Below are 16,040 nucleotides of genomic sequence, written 5' to 3'. Positions count from 1 at the left end.
ATTTAAGTTGCAGACACTGGCATTTAGGTTTGAAAATTGCATTGACCGTCACGTTCATCCATGTACGGCAGCTCTGAACAACACAAGTTATAGAATGCCCATGAAGAAACCCACTACTAGTTGAGAGCACTAGATTTGTTAGTAATAGCCATAAAATAGTATTTGCTGAATTTAGCAGGAGATGTTGAAATCTAATTGCAGCTGCCTTTGGAAAGGACATCATGATCAGCTCCTCACCTGGCTTTTGTATAACTGCATTACAGGCGTTTGCAATTTCTTCTCTCTTTGCCTCGTCTGGATATTGATTCTCATTGAAGTAACTGCAAGGAGGGGTAGGGAAAAAAAAAAAGAAAAAGAAAAGGTTTGGTGTTTTTTTTTTCAGAAACCAGAGCTTGAAGGCTCCAGAGCAGCTTCACTAGAAGGTGTCAACGGCTACTATATGCATTGCTCTTACAGAGGTAACACAGACACAGTAAATTTTATGTAAACCTGTATATGCATAAGGTAATACCAGCATACACTCATATCCATGTAGAGTGGATAAAACTTCCCAAATGCTTTAGATAAATGAATATTATCTCAGCATTTGCCGTGCCACCTCGGCATTCAGAATAGGAGATACAACAAAGTAGGCAGTGCCATGAATATCAGAGTTAAGACTGTCAAGTGAAGCATCACGTCAGAGGACATCACAGGCCATGCCTCTGCCTTGGTTTATTATCATTTAATTCCTCCCCCCCCCCCCCCCCCCCCCCCCCGCCCCAGCTTAGGCAGCATCCTACAAACGAAGGAGCTGTTCAACATTTATTTTGATCCTTGTGTTACATATACACACATATATACGTACTTGTTTACTACGCACAAATACCATGTGCTTTAGACAGATACAGTACGAAGATTGCACAGACAAAATGACACAGTAATACAGTGAGATTCCTAGAGTCAGACTATTCTTTTTTAATCACAATTTTAAAAATTTAGATCTTTCCCAGAACATATTGAATATAGCATATTTTAACAGTATTTTTTTCCCGAATAATCGTGATTTTATTGTACTTTATATGCAGTAAACATTCTATAAAAGTTAAGCTGTTTTCTCTTTTACTTCATTTAAGTGCTTTACAAATTTTAATGAACTGATTTACATTCTACAGAGCTTATCAGATTTGCATTAAAAACAACAAAAAGTCCTGTTTACTTCAATGGACTCTGATAAGCATGCCATAAGCAGAGACTACGACATTTTCTTCTGTAGATTGTCTGTAACACATAATCCTAAGAATTCTTTGATCAACTTTGATCAGCAGCAGGTTCAGCTGTTGGACAGCTGCTCTGTATTTGAAAATAAGATATTTCCTTTAAATGAAGATCATTTGGTAGTAGGAGATTTAGGCATATTTAAGCAATTATTATTTTCCATGGTCATTTTTCTCCTGCAGTGGATCAGCCCCAGCTGACTTCCATGGAAACCTGGATTCTGTTCTACTCCTTCATCCCATTGTTCACAGCGTTACTTACAGTTGCGGCTGTGCCCACAAATGGAGCCCCCCATTGCAAAGTTGCTACTCATTGACTAAGAGAGATCACACATTAGCACAGCCAGTTGCACTGTTAGTGTACTTCCACTTGATTTGCTAGCTTAGAGAGCAAATGACACCACAGAAATAGCTCCATCTTCACTAAATGAAGGGCAGATTACACCTGTACTACCGATTTGGGCTTTGGAGGCAATCACATTTACATGTAAACATCCACTACTCTTCCCTGGACCTCCGAGTTGCTCTTACAAAGTATATCTGGAGAGACTGGCCACAACTGCAATTCCCATTATGCTTGATCCTACTCTGAAAAAACCAGTTGAGACTTTGTCATTAGATCTGAAGAGGAGGATACCAGGTTACACTTACTTTCTGGGAAGCTTCAGGTGTGTAGCATTATTAATTCTGGCACTGCCACAAGCGGAACGCTCCCCAAATTATCAGCAAGAGATTTTCTTATTTTTTTTTCCCCTCCTCCCAGTAGTACATCTAGTCTCTGGGTATGGAATCTTTTTAAGTATATTTTTTTCTCTTCCAGATATATCATCCTTTCTGTTCTTACAGCCTTTGAAGCGATATGTGTGTCTATCTTAACTTGCAATTTTCTATTCAAAGGGGCTGTGTTCTGTACAGAATTGTTTTTTAGAAAACAGGTAACTTGGAAAACAAACCAGAAAATGCCTTTCCTAGTAGTTAGTGCTGGAAGCAGAAGGTCAGGATCCTAGACCAGCTGCCTCCTGACAGTGTTCCAGCTCTCCCACCTACAAAGTAGAGCACTGCACTCTGCCCAGAGCCAAGAACTATTCCCTCTTTTAAATGCGATGAGACAAAGGAACATCAAGACACCACAGCTGAAAACCATTGTACTATTATTTACATGAATATATTGTATGATCTGGAGGCCTCGTCAGGAAACCAGGTCATCATTATGTGTACAAAACTCAACTGAGCAAATTTTAGTAGCTTTAACAGCTACTTTATGGACTCCCTTTGCTCAACAGTAATTGTTTTGTTTATAGATAGATACTTGTCAAAAGTCAAGACCAAATGCCAAGAAAGAATGCCCACAAAATTAGAAAATCTGATGGATCTATACAGTGATGTACTAAAACAAGAACTGAAACCCTGGTATCACACAATATCAGTTAAAATGATATTATTAGACAACGCCTAACTTTATGGAGGAAGTGACAAAAGATGAAAATTAAGAAACAGTATATACTTGAACTGCCCATTCTTATGTTGATGCAAGAAACTGAGATGCCAATTAATGCAGAAAAGACAACGCAAGAGCCACTAGTGATCCTCTTCTTGGCACGTAACTAAACACTGTGCTTTTAGCAAGCCACTGACTGCCATACGCTTTTGCTGGCTCCAACAAAAAAAGCTGGCCTTTTCTAATAATAACAGAACTTCGGCTCAAGTTTACAATTGTCTGGGATAACAGGAAATCTCCCTGTGACGGAGCGAACTTTCAGAAGTGGACAATGAATGAGACACCCCTTTTGGAAACGAAGTTTTCTTTGTGTAGTCCAACCATTTTTGTGATTTAGAAAAAACTCACTGCTGAAACAGTAATTCTTTTCTTAACACATTTTATAACTGAATAATTTATGAGCATTTTTATTTGATTGGATCAAAACGTATTTTTCATCACTCTGAAACATTTTCTTTAAATTCTAACAGAAATTTCTTAATCTTTAATATAAATGTCTAAAACTTTCTACAAGAAAAGTGATTCCCACTTGAAAATCTGAAGTTCTTTTCATCCTGAAACCCTGTTTTATGAAAAAATACCAAAAAATTGGTAAGTTTTCAGGTCGATCTGGTAAATAAGACAATTTCATCGAGATCACAAAACTAAGCAGATACCAAAGAGAAGCTCGCAGGGCAATACTGGAGTCATTAACTTTGTTTTTTGTAGTTGGCCCAGTAATTTTAGAACCTGCCTCTCCTTACACCTGCTGGCTTATTCCTTATCCACGTGAATGACGTGCCTCCTCCTTCCCCCACACATTCCAGCTGCCTATAAACTTGTCCAACCCTCACCTTGTGCTCCCCAAAACTGTATCTTCTCAGCCTCTCCTGATAATATTCTACTCCATCACTGTGTTGTGCTTTTAACCTTTGACAGCGTGCAAGCTGGTTTTACCAGAGAAGAGATCATACTCAATAGTTTTCAGTCTTCAAGGAAAAGGTCTCACAGCTACAGGTAACCAAAAACATACAAACAACCATAAAAGCTGATTTTAACCCTCAGCCTCCAAATTCTCCATATATACACTCTACCAACACACCGGATTACGTTCCCATCACTTCTTTCAAAGTCTTAATGGGACCTGTGGGTGATATACCATGACACAAAGCACAACATTTAAAGCCTCCCAACATTCCTGGAAAACAGGTGAGAACGACAGATTTTTCAAGATAGGGAAGCCGTGGAAAAAAATTCAAGTCTTCATCGTTGACTGTTTTGGTTTGTTCATGTAGAAGTTGTGAAACTTCTACACGAGTGAACTTTTTGACGACAGTTCTTCTTGCAAGCGAGAAATTAATTAATCTGACTCTAGTTCTGTTTCGTATCAGCCAGGTAAACCCTTGCCAACGGACTGGGAAAGAATGCAGGATGTCTGAATTCTTCTTCAAAGCTACAAACCACAGCTTGTTCACAATCTGAAAAGTTCCTGAAAACTACAGATGAAAAATATGAAGCCATATGAACTTAAAAGGAAAAAGAAAAAAAACACCCCAAAAAAGGGAAGAAAAAGAGCAGGCACAAGTAAATCCTGCAAAGGCACACTGCTTTCTAGACAAAGGGCAGCTGTCAGCTGAATACCTTCAATGAAGAAACCAAATGATCTCTTTTGTAGAAAATGACAGTGGAGGATTAAAATGAAAAGTGGCCAAATAATTTACATGAGATGAGAATCCATATGATGGTAAAGAATGTAGATATCCTTGAAGCGGTTTCATTTCAATAACACTGAAGCCTAGAAAAATTGCAGATTCAGAGAAACCCTCTTTCTTTCAGGGATAATGTGCTTAGGACAATGACAGAGAGAGAATCCATCTCAGCCCCAGGCTCTGTAATGGAAGTAAACGCATTATCCCCCCCGCCCCCTTTACCAAGGTGCCCCTATCTGAATTCCTGCAATAGCTGCCAATCTTTTTTTGCTCAGATGTACGGCATCTGTTATCCAGGCTAAGATATCAGGTGCATTAAGCACTGCCTCAGTAGTGTTCCTGACAATCCACAGTGGAAGTTTTGCTGCTTCGTATCAGCTTTGCAGCTGCCAGGGAAGTGTTAGAAACAACCCAAGCAAGGGAGCAGCAGCAGGACAGCCCAGTTCAGTGCTTCTTCATGGGACTGGATGTCAGAAACAAACAGATGAAAACACAGAACTGCTCAAAAGACTCCGGCTTGGGGAAAGGCTTAGGTTTTACAGTATGACATAATGGTTCAAGCTTCAAGGTGTGGAATTGATTCAAAGTAGAGAGGCTCAAACACGTTGCAGGGTAACAATTCACAGCGGGTCAGCCGTTGCAGCAGAATTACACGCACTCGGGGTGAGGTAATTCAGGTATGTGTGCACCAAGGCAATCTCGCAGAAAGGAGGATAATGTACCTTGCAATTAATGGGAGGTAAGAATACGCAGATGGATATTTATTGAAGAAGAGCAGAAGTGCTGCAAGTTCACTCCCTCACTTAACTTTATGTTTGCATCTCTGGGTTGCAGCTTCCACCGAGGTGGGAAGCACCTGTGAGTGAAACACCCCAGCACTCCTGTGGGGACACGGACTCCTCCACCAAAAATCATCTTCCCCTAGACTCAGGCTGCAGTCCAGCTTAACCCAATTTAAGCATAGACTGAAAGGAATGGTCCTGTCCTCTCCTTCAACCCCTTTTTGGAGGAAGGTTTTCTGCCCAACTGCTGCTCTGGTCCAGCTTTCCACACGTGCCAAGTGCAGCGGTTGCGCAGCCAAGGGAGGCGGGCAGGAGACTGCTCTAACATGCAGCTGGGACCGGTTCCTTCAATGGCAGCTCACACACATATCCTCTTCAACTGATGCTAAAGCAACGCCTGAGCAATGGGCTCGGCGACTGGCCCAGGGACACACGGAAAAAAAAGAACTGCCCATTTTCCCCAGCTCCCATCTGAACCATTGATGAACAGAAGATCTTGCTGCCACCAGGGACTGAGCTCCCTGCCAAACCCTCTGGTGTCTCAAAATACACAAGAGTGCAAGCTGCTCTTTTGTCTTTGATAAGACTGCCTGTAATTTCAGCTCCCTATCTAGTTTCCCTTCAAATGGTACCTCTGCTTTCCACTGACAAGTTACATAAAACACTCGAATATAGTTACCTACTTTATCTCTCATTAGTATGTTTATCAACGTAGTATCACTCAGTAGCAAGAGGTCACTGTTTCAGTCTTTGTGGCTTTTAACAGAACTATTATTCAGGCTGTCAAATCAATGGAAATATTTCTGAAGTTAGTCTGTCATCTATGCCCGAGATCTTATCTCTTGCGTGGCATGAGACAGACTGTCAGAAAAGTGACATTCAAAGCATAATCTCATCGGAAAGTGTAATGACTAGTTTATTTCCCAGTAAATACTGGCCAAGAATATCACTAATGCCATTTTCAGTGAGGTCAACAGATGACACCATCCATTTTATCTACTGATATTTCTACAGATTCTATAATAACGGCATGCATGTCAACTAAACAGTTCACCCCACAATATAAAGTCATTTCTATTTTATACAGCCACACTAAAGCTCAAAGATATCCCCTCCACAGATAAAACTCCGATGGAACTGAGAATTACACTGAAGACACCATCTTCTCTTTCCCCCAGGACTGCAGAACACAACCACCAGCTCGGTTCTACAGGAGACAGCTGGCAAGCCACTTCCAGACTTGAGACCAGCCAGGGATGAGAACTGCAGCTCTCCGGGTGCAAGGAGATGAACGTGAATCTAGGCATTGCTGCAGCATCAGCTCAACTAGACCTTCCACCCAGGCAAAGGAAAAAACAAATTAAGAAAAAAAAAAACCCAAACCCAGAAAAAATACTGATGAACGCGAGTGCTACAGGTCTCTACTGTTTTCCCCATAGCACTATCATTTAGCTAATGGCTGTCGTAGGTCTATGGATTTAAAGGACTGCAGAAACCACAGCAGGACTCCAGCTTGACCTCCTCTACAGCACTGACCAGAGGTTTCTCAGCTATTCTGGCATTAAGCCCAGATCTTCTTTTCGACCTAGAGGGATAACCAGTTCCAACATAAAAAATATGAGATTTTATCCAACGCAGAATCTACCATAACTTTAAATAAGCTTTGGAACCAAACTGTAAAAATCCTCATTCTTTAAAAATCTGCATTTCATTTTCAGCTTAAGCTTCCAACCCCACGGTACCGTCATACTCTCTGGCTAAGGAGAGAACAGTTTTTAAGACTCTCACTATAAAAGATGTTTCATTTCATGGGAAGTACAAACCTGGAGGAGAGATCTCAATAGGACTAGATCATTCAAGAGCACCAAACATATATAAATTATAATTACTTCACATGTCAGTGTGTGTGTGTGTACATCAATTCCATAGTCATTTCAGTACACAGTAACAAAAAAACTTGTGCAGAGCTGACTCTCTATTTTGGTTTTACAAATCAGTGTCTAAACTCTGAAACAGTCATTTTACTGATGTTTCTTAGCAGGAATCTACTCTGCAATGTAGATTAAAATGCCAAAAATACACCTAGCACTGGAGTGCGTAAAACTGTATGACCTTCAAAGCTACTTGTAACATCATCAAGTTTCTAATTTTTAAAAAATAATTTTCTCAGTATTTTGACAGCGGTCTCAAGCACCACAATCCTATCAAGCTATTAATATTATCCTAAAATTTGTTTAAAAACAGAATTAATTGATAATAGCTCTGAAAGCCTCATACTTGCAAAAGATAATCTATGCCTCCTAATCTATAGCACCCTACTGTCGAGATAATTAACAATTAAAAGAAGAATAGTTAAGACATCGGAGGTGGCGATTTACTCTTCCTTGTAATTGGATTTGGTGATAAGAGTATTTCTGAAATTACACAACAGCTCTCTTCTGAGTAGAAAGATTTGGAGATTTTAGCAATTTTAAACACATAGGTACTTTCTGCTTAAGGCACCTTGAAGACACTTGACAGCAGACAATGGCTAAAATGTTATGACTATCCTTAAACTTAATGGTATCACAGACTCCCAAACCAACACAGTTAACTAAATTGTTCACAAAATAAAAGGGGAAAAAGAGATGGAAATTTTTTTGAACCCAGCAAGTAACTAACTCGGGAAGACACGGTAAAATGAAAACTGTTCTGTAATATTTCAGCAACCGCTTGATGTGAGCATACAGCACCTTCAAAACTCTTCCTAACAAGGCACCTAAGCATGAATAATAGTATCGCCTGTCCTCCTCTATTTACTTGCAATATTGAAATTGAGATCTACACCCTACAGGGATATTTATGTGCATTAAGTCCTCTGGACTAAACCAATTGATAAACAAGATCTTTATGAGGACAACTGTAAAACAAACATATCTACTTTTTTTAACTTTGTACAGGGGAAGAGTTATTCAAGTTACATCCTTGGGATTTTATCTAGTTCTCACAAGGCAAGGAAAGCTACGGCAGGGTCAGTCCGTGGCTGAAACATCCCCAAGAAGTGATGAGACCCTGCAGAAATCAGCCCTGGCATTTCAGTAAGAGCCCACCCACTCCTAAGGGCTGTTTTGCTGCTTGGTAACCCACCTTTCCAATGACGTGTACCGTGATCAACAATGGTTATTAGAGATACTACTTGCAAGACAACAGAGGGTTCCAAGACTTTATACGGCAACACAAATAAACAGAAAAATGCGCAACTTGGATTTTTACATTACTCAACCCAAAACATCATTCTCTGCTCTCCTGAAGAAAATATTAAACTCATCAGAGGCAGAACTCAGTTTATGGCTCATCTAAAGTAAGCTATTTCTAGAATAGCCTACCCTTGCCTCAAAACTGTGCTTTAATGGGAGGTTCAGCAACGGACCACAAAAAATGTATGCACAGAATGCCAAGTGTAAGCAGCAAGGTCCCTGAAGTCGTTACTAGTTTAGCCTCAGTAAGGTCATGTTTTTCAAAATTCTACAGTCCTTCTGGCTACGAAGCTTGAAGTCTCACTTTGTCCTAAGCCTCCACGAGAAGAAAAACGCCAATCATGAGATTTGTGATAAAGCTTAGTATGAGCTGGCAACTTCCAACATAATCACTAGCATCTCCCCCAAGAGATCTGCAAGTTTTTATTTTCAGTTTCCTATATTGGACCAGACTCAGCTCAGCTGCATGTAGACAGCTACCATTGCTGCTGCATTTTCAGAAAATAAAAAATTAATTAACAAAAGGATCCTAACACAATTCAAAAGATAACCTAAGGCCAATCCTTGCAGGATATCCAGCACCTAAAGTCAAGAGGCTCAAGATAAAAGCTTCTGATTTTGGGCTCATTACATGTATTTTTCATAATGCCTTGCACCTCCAAGATCTGGACCAGAGCTATTAAGTGCTGCACAGACACAAGGCAGAAAAAGTGTTTGGTTTGGGTTTTTTAAATATGAATCTATTCTCTGCCTTGCAATCTAAACACAATGCAACAGATGGATATAAGCAAATGGGAACAAGAATAATGAATCGACACAGGCCAGCATGCTAGTTGATTAAGCTACTATGGTGCCAAGACCAACTTCATGAGGTTCTCAGTAGACATCATAACAAAGAAGAAGGTTTACGGGAAGTTTTAAGCAATGAGGTAGCTTTGTGGATCTCTAAAGAGTACTACTTCTCAAATCTGGCAGCAGCAAAATCTTTTTATTTATTTGCTACGGATTATTCAATGACCATTCACCATCCATGGGGAAAGGAAATAGCTGAGTTTATTATCCAACTTTTTATATGTTTTTTTTTGCCTGTAGGATTGTGAATAGTTACCTTGGAAATAATAAGCTCCAAGGACTCAAAAGTATTACTTCACTAAAAAACACCCATCATGCTTTCTATTTCAAGACTGTCTTCTACAACCATATCATTTGCTATAACCCCTTGGAAGTATTCCAAAATTGTGTTCTTTAATCTTATTCTTTAATATTATTAGAAGAATGTGCAGGTAGAAGAACAAAGTTAAGAGATACAGACACAAGAAACCAGCCACTGACCTGCAAAATCAATCCACAGCTCCTTACTCTGAGATCTGTGCTACCATGAGCCATGTTTTTTGCCATGAGCTTCCTCTTCAGTGTCATTGCCACTCTAGCTCAGAATAGCCAAGTTCCCTGGGGACAGTCTCTTTGGGAGGCATGACTTAAAAATTACTGGTAGTAATGCTCTAAAGACAACTGAGGAGTTGTTGACTATATGTCCTATGTCTAGAAAAATAAATTATTCTTAGCATTTTTGGAATTCAGTAAAGCATTTGATACAGTTATAAATGGGAAATTATTCATAATTTTGGAAAAGACAAAGATTAGTATGATTATGAGACAGGGTAGAAAGGAAACATGTAACTAAGAACTTGGCTGGATATGTAAAATAATAGCTTGGAAGATGGCTGTCAGTGATAGTCTTCGAGTATCACCTTTGGATTATCTTAAGAATGAAAACACTTCATGATCTTGACATGAAGTCTGAACATGGTAATGACATCTGCTGATGAGAAAGTCAGAAGCCATGTGAATCCAGTGAACTGGAGTACCACAGAAAGCAACAGACAATCCTAGGGGCAAGAAATAAAAGGAAGTCTAACAGTGCAGTATGCATGCTCATACACTTTGGGAACAACTCCTCATCTACACAGAAAGATCACTAGCTGGAAAGATTGTTTTCTGTTAAGTCACTATGAGCAAAAGACACAATGCAACAAAGCCACCCAAAAGGCAAAGCCTGATACAGCTGAGGTTGCCAGCTATTTCCAGTCCAGAAAGAAAAGCATTAAAATACTCGTATGAGACCTCACCTGGACTATGTACAATCCTGGTCTCTCGCATTCAAGAAAGATGAATTGAAACCTGACCATCTCAAAAAGCAATCATAGGATGAAGAGGAACTGAAAACCTATCTTACAAAGACATACAGCATGTTTTAGCTAAGCAAACCTCAAGGCACAAGTGAGGCTATGGTTTACCATAAATACATGAAGGAGACCAGCACTGGAGACAAGAGGTGGAGGCAAAGAATTATTTTAGTTAAATAATAATATTGATCCAAGAATGATGGGTCACAGACAGTCTCAGGAGTTTAGATATCTAACTGCTGAAACGAAAAGAGCCTGCTGGGTAGCCTTCTCCCAACTGGCTCTTGTACCCTTGGCTATACTTGCTTCTAAGATAGAGAATTTAATCTGTTTCTGAGAAGGCTGTAATAGAGGTTATCTGAAACAAGAGAAGCTGGACATGAAACTGGAAGTCCCAGTCCAATGCTCCTGTGGTTAAGAGAAAAATCAAAGGGCATTTAGAAACTGAAAGCGCGACAGCTTATGTAGATAGTGAGCAACAAATTGGATGAATTTGTCTGTAGGTTTTGTATTTATGCACCCAGTTTTCCTCATTCTTTTTTCTTTATAAGGAAATCATATTAAAAAAGCTCTTTGGAACAGGTCCACATCTTCTGTTCTGTTGAAAGAGTTCCTCACAAACAGCACAGTATTCAAAAAAATTAAAACTTAAGTATGTTCCAAAGGAAAATCAAACAAAAAAAGGTCAATTGTGCTACACTGGACTTACAAAAAGAAAAAAAAAAAGGATAAAAAAGAATCTAGGATGTGGTAGTGACTTTGTGGTTAAAGTCCATATGGTTCTCTGATAAAGCATTCTTTTTAGTCTGTTTAAAGCGCTTTGCAGTCTGACCAAGAGCCCATAAATACATGATGCAACATACTTAAGAGTTTTACTTAGGAATTTTCCTCCCTCACTTCTCCTCGTAATTACTCTGTTTATTACTTGTATAAAAGACCTCACATCTGTTACTAGATGGCAGAGAATTTCCTTTCACTGAGGTAGGTTTGGACTCTGTTCAGAGACTAGCTGCAGTGAGCGTCAGCAGGAACACTTTGCATACTTCTAGAAACCAGAAATGGGCAAATCCAATGGTGCTTTGAGCTGGCTGGTGCTCACGTATACTCCATGCTGACAGCTGGCTGCATCAAAGCAAGAGGTGACAAGATGCCAACTTGATTACTAATTCCTTCCAAACTTTCCAGACCACTCAAGAAGTTAAATTTTGTAATTCACTTAAGTGGGTTTATTCCATGGATAATATTACATACAGGTCAGGTACATCTCACTGTGAGCAATGGACTATTCTTTTCAGCTGAACTTGGACCTGGAACGACCCTCCTTGGCAGTTTTCTCAGGACTTTAAGCAAGCTGAAAAAGAACGAGGTGGAATGATCATAGCTTTATGGTCACCTGTGCTTGTCACTGCCCAGGGAGCAGTTTGCCACTGCCTTACCTGTTAAACTTCCCAGGAGTCTGCTCACAAAGAGCAAGTATGCTCCCCAACGTTGTATCAAGCTCCTTCAGTACAGAAATAGAGATGGCGGAGTATAACTGTTACACCCTTGCACCAGAGCACGTCCAAAGGCAAATCACCTTCACATGGCTTGTAATACACTCAAGAAATTTTGTTCCAGACAGCCCACAGCAAACAGTCATTATAAAGTGGCTACACAAAATGCAGACTGTATGTGTCAGAGTCCAGTTCACACCGCTTCCGTGACAAGTATGCCATGACTCTCCCTGACTCCTGAACTCATGTTAACAGGTAAGAAAATAATGATGTAGCTAATTAATATGAGCTTTTTGTTGCTATTCGCTTCTGCATACTTTATAATAGAACAGTCATAGGAAGAAGAATACCATGAAGGATTACAGAAAGTCTAGTGCTGGCATAGAAGAAAGCTCAAAGAGAGATGACGCAGAGCACCAGACTTGCACTTTTACACTGTCCTTACAGCAAGCAGCATCTAGAGGTCTCAATGTGATTGTCAAGAGCCCACTGCACAAGGCTCTGTGTGTGAACACAATGCAAGCCCTTGGCTCAGAGAAGCTGTGACCTAAAATGATTGGCGTTAATAGTTATATTAAATAATGTCCTGGAAAGTGGATTATTTATCTTGGATACAAATAAAGCACATCTTTTTTTTAAATCCACAGCAATTGCCTAAACACTCCTATGACTGAGTCATTTGCTGTCATTGCAAGAAGCAGGGTAATGCACATGGAAAAGAACAAATTCAAACTCCTCCCATACATGACCGGTTCTAAATTATATGCAACTGTTCAGGAAAGAGACATTATCGTGGACTACTCAAAGAAAATGTATTCTCAATCAATACGCAAAAGTGATCAGCAAAAACCAGATGTTAGGCTGGAGGTCACAGAACAGTAAGACTCTGATTCAGCTGCCTGTATAAGCTGGAATATTCACCCTGGAAATATGGTAATCAGTTTTGCTACCGTCCCTGTTCACCTACCCTGGGTCACTAAAAATTGAATGTAGAAATAGAAAAGGTCCAGAGAAGAATGACAATGACAATGAATATTATTAGAGGCAAGGGAAGACTTGCCATCTGAGAACAGATAAGAGAATGGCTGTTTAGTTCAGAGAGGAGATAAATAAGCAGCACATTGACAGTAGTATATACAATGAATGATCACAGGAAGGTAAACGCAATGTTCGTTCTTATTCTCTCATGATACTCAGGCAAAAGGGACTTCCAGCTTTTTTAAACACATATTAGCATACAGAATGGAACTAGGTATAATTAGTTCTCCCAACGTACCCTGAAGACCTTAGCAGGATTTAGCAGGAATTACATATTTATGTGAATAACAAGAATGCCCACAGCTGCTATAGCAGGGTTTTAAAAAAATACAGGGTAGGAGATAAGAGCTTTTGTCTATAGCCACACAGTTGCTAGCCACGTGTGAACTAGTCACAGACTGGAGAGGAAAGAATGATAAACACCATCACCATCATCACCTGGTTATTACTGAGCCTTGAAGCTTCAGACATATGCCGGAACTCCACAGTGCTGGTGTGGTACCGGCACACACTGCGAAGTCAGCCCTTGCGCCAGGGACAAAAGGTGGAGCTGGAAAAGGCACCCAAGGACAAAACAGCTGCTCTTAAACAAGGCTGACCTAGGCAGATACTAAGCAGCCTGCAGGTCACGGTGCTCTTCAGACCTGCCATGTCACACTCATGTTTTCCTAGTAGAAACTCAGGTTGAATCAAAGTTGCCTCTATACCTCCTCTCCTTACGCAATGCCCAAACGCAGCTTGACATGCTGGGGATGGTCGCATGAAATCACTGCAAGGGCAAGCAGGGCAGCTGGATGTTGCACGTGTAAGCTTTCCGGGGTATGCTCCAAAGCACGGGGTCTGTGACTTAGGTCACCCCAGAAGGAGCCAGCGCGTGTTCTGAAAAGCAAATGAGGGGTTAAGAGGTAAATTTAGCCTTACAGACCCTCCCATACACTGGTGCTACTGCAGCCAGCAAAAATGATGTTAGCCTGCATAGTAAGAAACAACCATGCCTTTTCACATTTTCACTGAAAGCATCCGGGCGCTTACAGAGATCGCCAGTTGCTTCGATGCTATGAGAAGACTGAGGATGAGATTCCTGCTTCTCACCTTCATGAGCAGGAAGACAGAATACTGAAGTATCTCAGCTGGTCCTGGAGAAATACAGGGAAGTATCTGGACTAAAGAATTCCCATTCTTAAAAATGTGCGTTTATTGCACCAGATAGTGCTGCTGCAGGTCAGATTGACAAGGCTCCTTTTGCAAAAGTTGATTTCAGGTTTATTTGACCTTGGCCGACACAAAAATTTTATCTGAAGTCTGCTGCAAGGAGTTGCCCCTCCCACAGATCTTTTTTGTTATTTAAAAAAAGAGAGAGAAAACACAAAGATACAAAAAGCACCTGAGCTCCCTGAAAAGTAACTCATTAGATGCTGGATCCTTCAAGAGACCAGAGTTTGGCGAGCACTTCGAACAGACATCCCTGCATTATACTTTGCTGCACGCAATCTGACAAACAACTGGGATTTGCTTACAGCTGATTAGAATAGGAAGCTTGTATATTATGCATGTCTAAGAGGGAACATAGCTTGATCTAATGCAAAATAAGAAAGATACTGTGTAGCAAGCATAAAATGGCTGCTCTTGCATTTTATGAAGATATACAGCAATGACCCTGAGTCAAACCACTTGAACTTTCAGACAAGGAAAAGATCTTGCCTGTGTCTAAATTGTAAAAGCAAACTTTACTAAATGCCTTTGCAAAGTGCCTGCACTACAGATCTCAAAGCATTTCACAAGCATGAACGGCAAACAAAGATCCTAAAAAGCCACTCCCTTCCTACCTCTCAAAGGACTTTAACGAAGCTGAACCTCCCACCGCAAGTTGCTGACTAACACCTTATGATAGAATAGGAAGAGCTGGAAAATAATGTAAAGAAGTCACCTGATGTTTCCCCCTGCATTAAGATCAAGTGTATCAGAACCACCCTGACAGATTTTACCTAGTCTGCTCCCGAAAAGCATTCTGTAATTTCTGTAGAGGATCTGCTTAGTGATCAACCATTCCTAAAGTTAGAAAGTTTTCCCTCCAGCCTAGCACCAGTCCTCCTTGGTAACCCAAGAGTTACAGGCTTTTAGCATCTTGCTCATCCTTTCTTTGGTTTGGCTCAGCCTCCCAAGCAGGTAGTAGATATTTTACAGCCAAGAACGGCAAGTCACCGAAAGGTTCAATGACACCTGGGGGACACGGGGAGAGCAGAGCATAACTCTCAGCACTCCCCCCCCACCTCCCAGCCGGCTGCGAAACAAACCCGAGGAAGATGAGCAACATTCCTGAGCCAACTGGTGGACATCGTTATATTGATGAGAAACTGATGGTCTGTTTCTAACAATGTACGAGCCTAATGGAAGAGGCCGAAAGACATTACTTCCTGCTCTGTTGTCAGCTTGAAAAGGGAGAAACGCAATGAATCCAAAACTTAAATCTCCTCCAAAGCCTTGCACAGGAAACTTAGATCCCCTATGGGGCCGGTATTAAGGTTCTGCTAGAAGACATAACTAAGAGTAATGGGATGAAATTAACTAAGAAAATTTCCTAACTGAATTTCAGGAGCTAATAGAGCTCTCATTTTCCCCAGGGAAGCCGTGGAAGCCCCAGCGCTCAGGAGAGCTGCACTAATAGCGCTTTCACAATCGGAAGAATTTCTAATAACGCATGTCAGGACTGATATCGCTCAGGGCCAGAACCATGCACAGGGCTCTGCTGGCCCAGCCCGGCACCGCCTGGCTGGGACCACTGCAGAAGGTGCGTCCTTCAGCAGGGGAGACAACGCCGAAGCTTCTATAGCGTAAGCGTGCAGCTGGTGGAAATACAGCATGA

The 16,040-nt window shown here is 40.8% G+C and overlaps 1 protein-coding gene across 26 annotated transcripts in view; it reads right to left on the bottom strand.

Annotated features, from left to right (window-relative positions):
• HMBOX1 (homeobox containing 1) overlaps positions 1-16,040 on the bottom strand; it is a 119,852-nt gene that overhangs the window by 18,532 nt on the left and 85,280 nt on the right. For all 26 annotated transcript variants that reach the window (XM_055809763.1, XM_055809761.1, XM_055809773.1 and 23 more), the window contains one exon: positions 238-320. In XM_055809763.1, coding sequence (XP_055665738.1) covers positions 238-320 — 83 coding nt within the window. The remainder of the gene's footprint in view (positions 1-237; positions 321-16,040) is intronic.

This window comes from Falco peregrinus, chromosome 7 (assembly GCF_023634155.1).
Source record: "Falco peregrinus isolate bFalPer1 chromosome 7, bFalPer1.pri, whole genome shotgun sequence".
NCBI lineage: Eukaryota > Metazoa > Chordata > Aves > Falconiformes > Falconidae > Falco > Falco peregrinus.
Note: the sequence above shows the minus strand (reverse complement) of the source record. Positions and strands in the feature narration are given on the sequence as shown.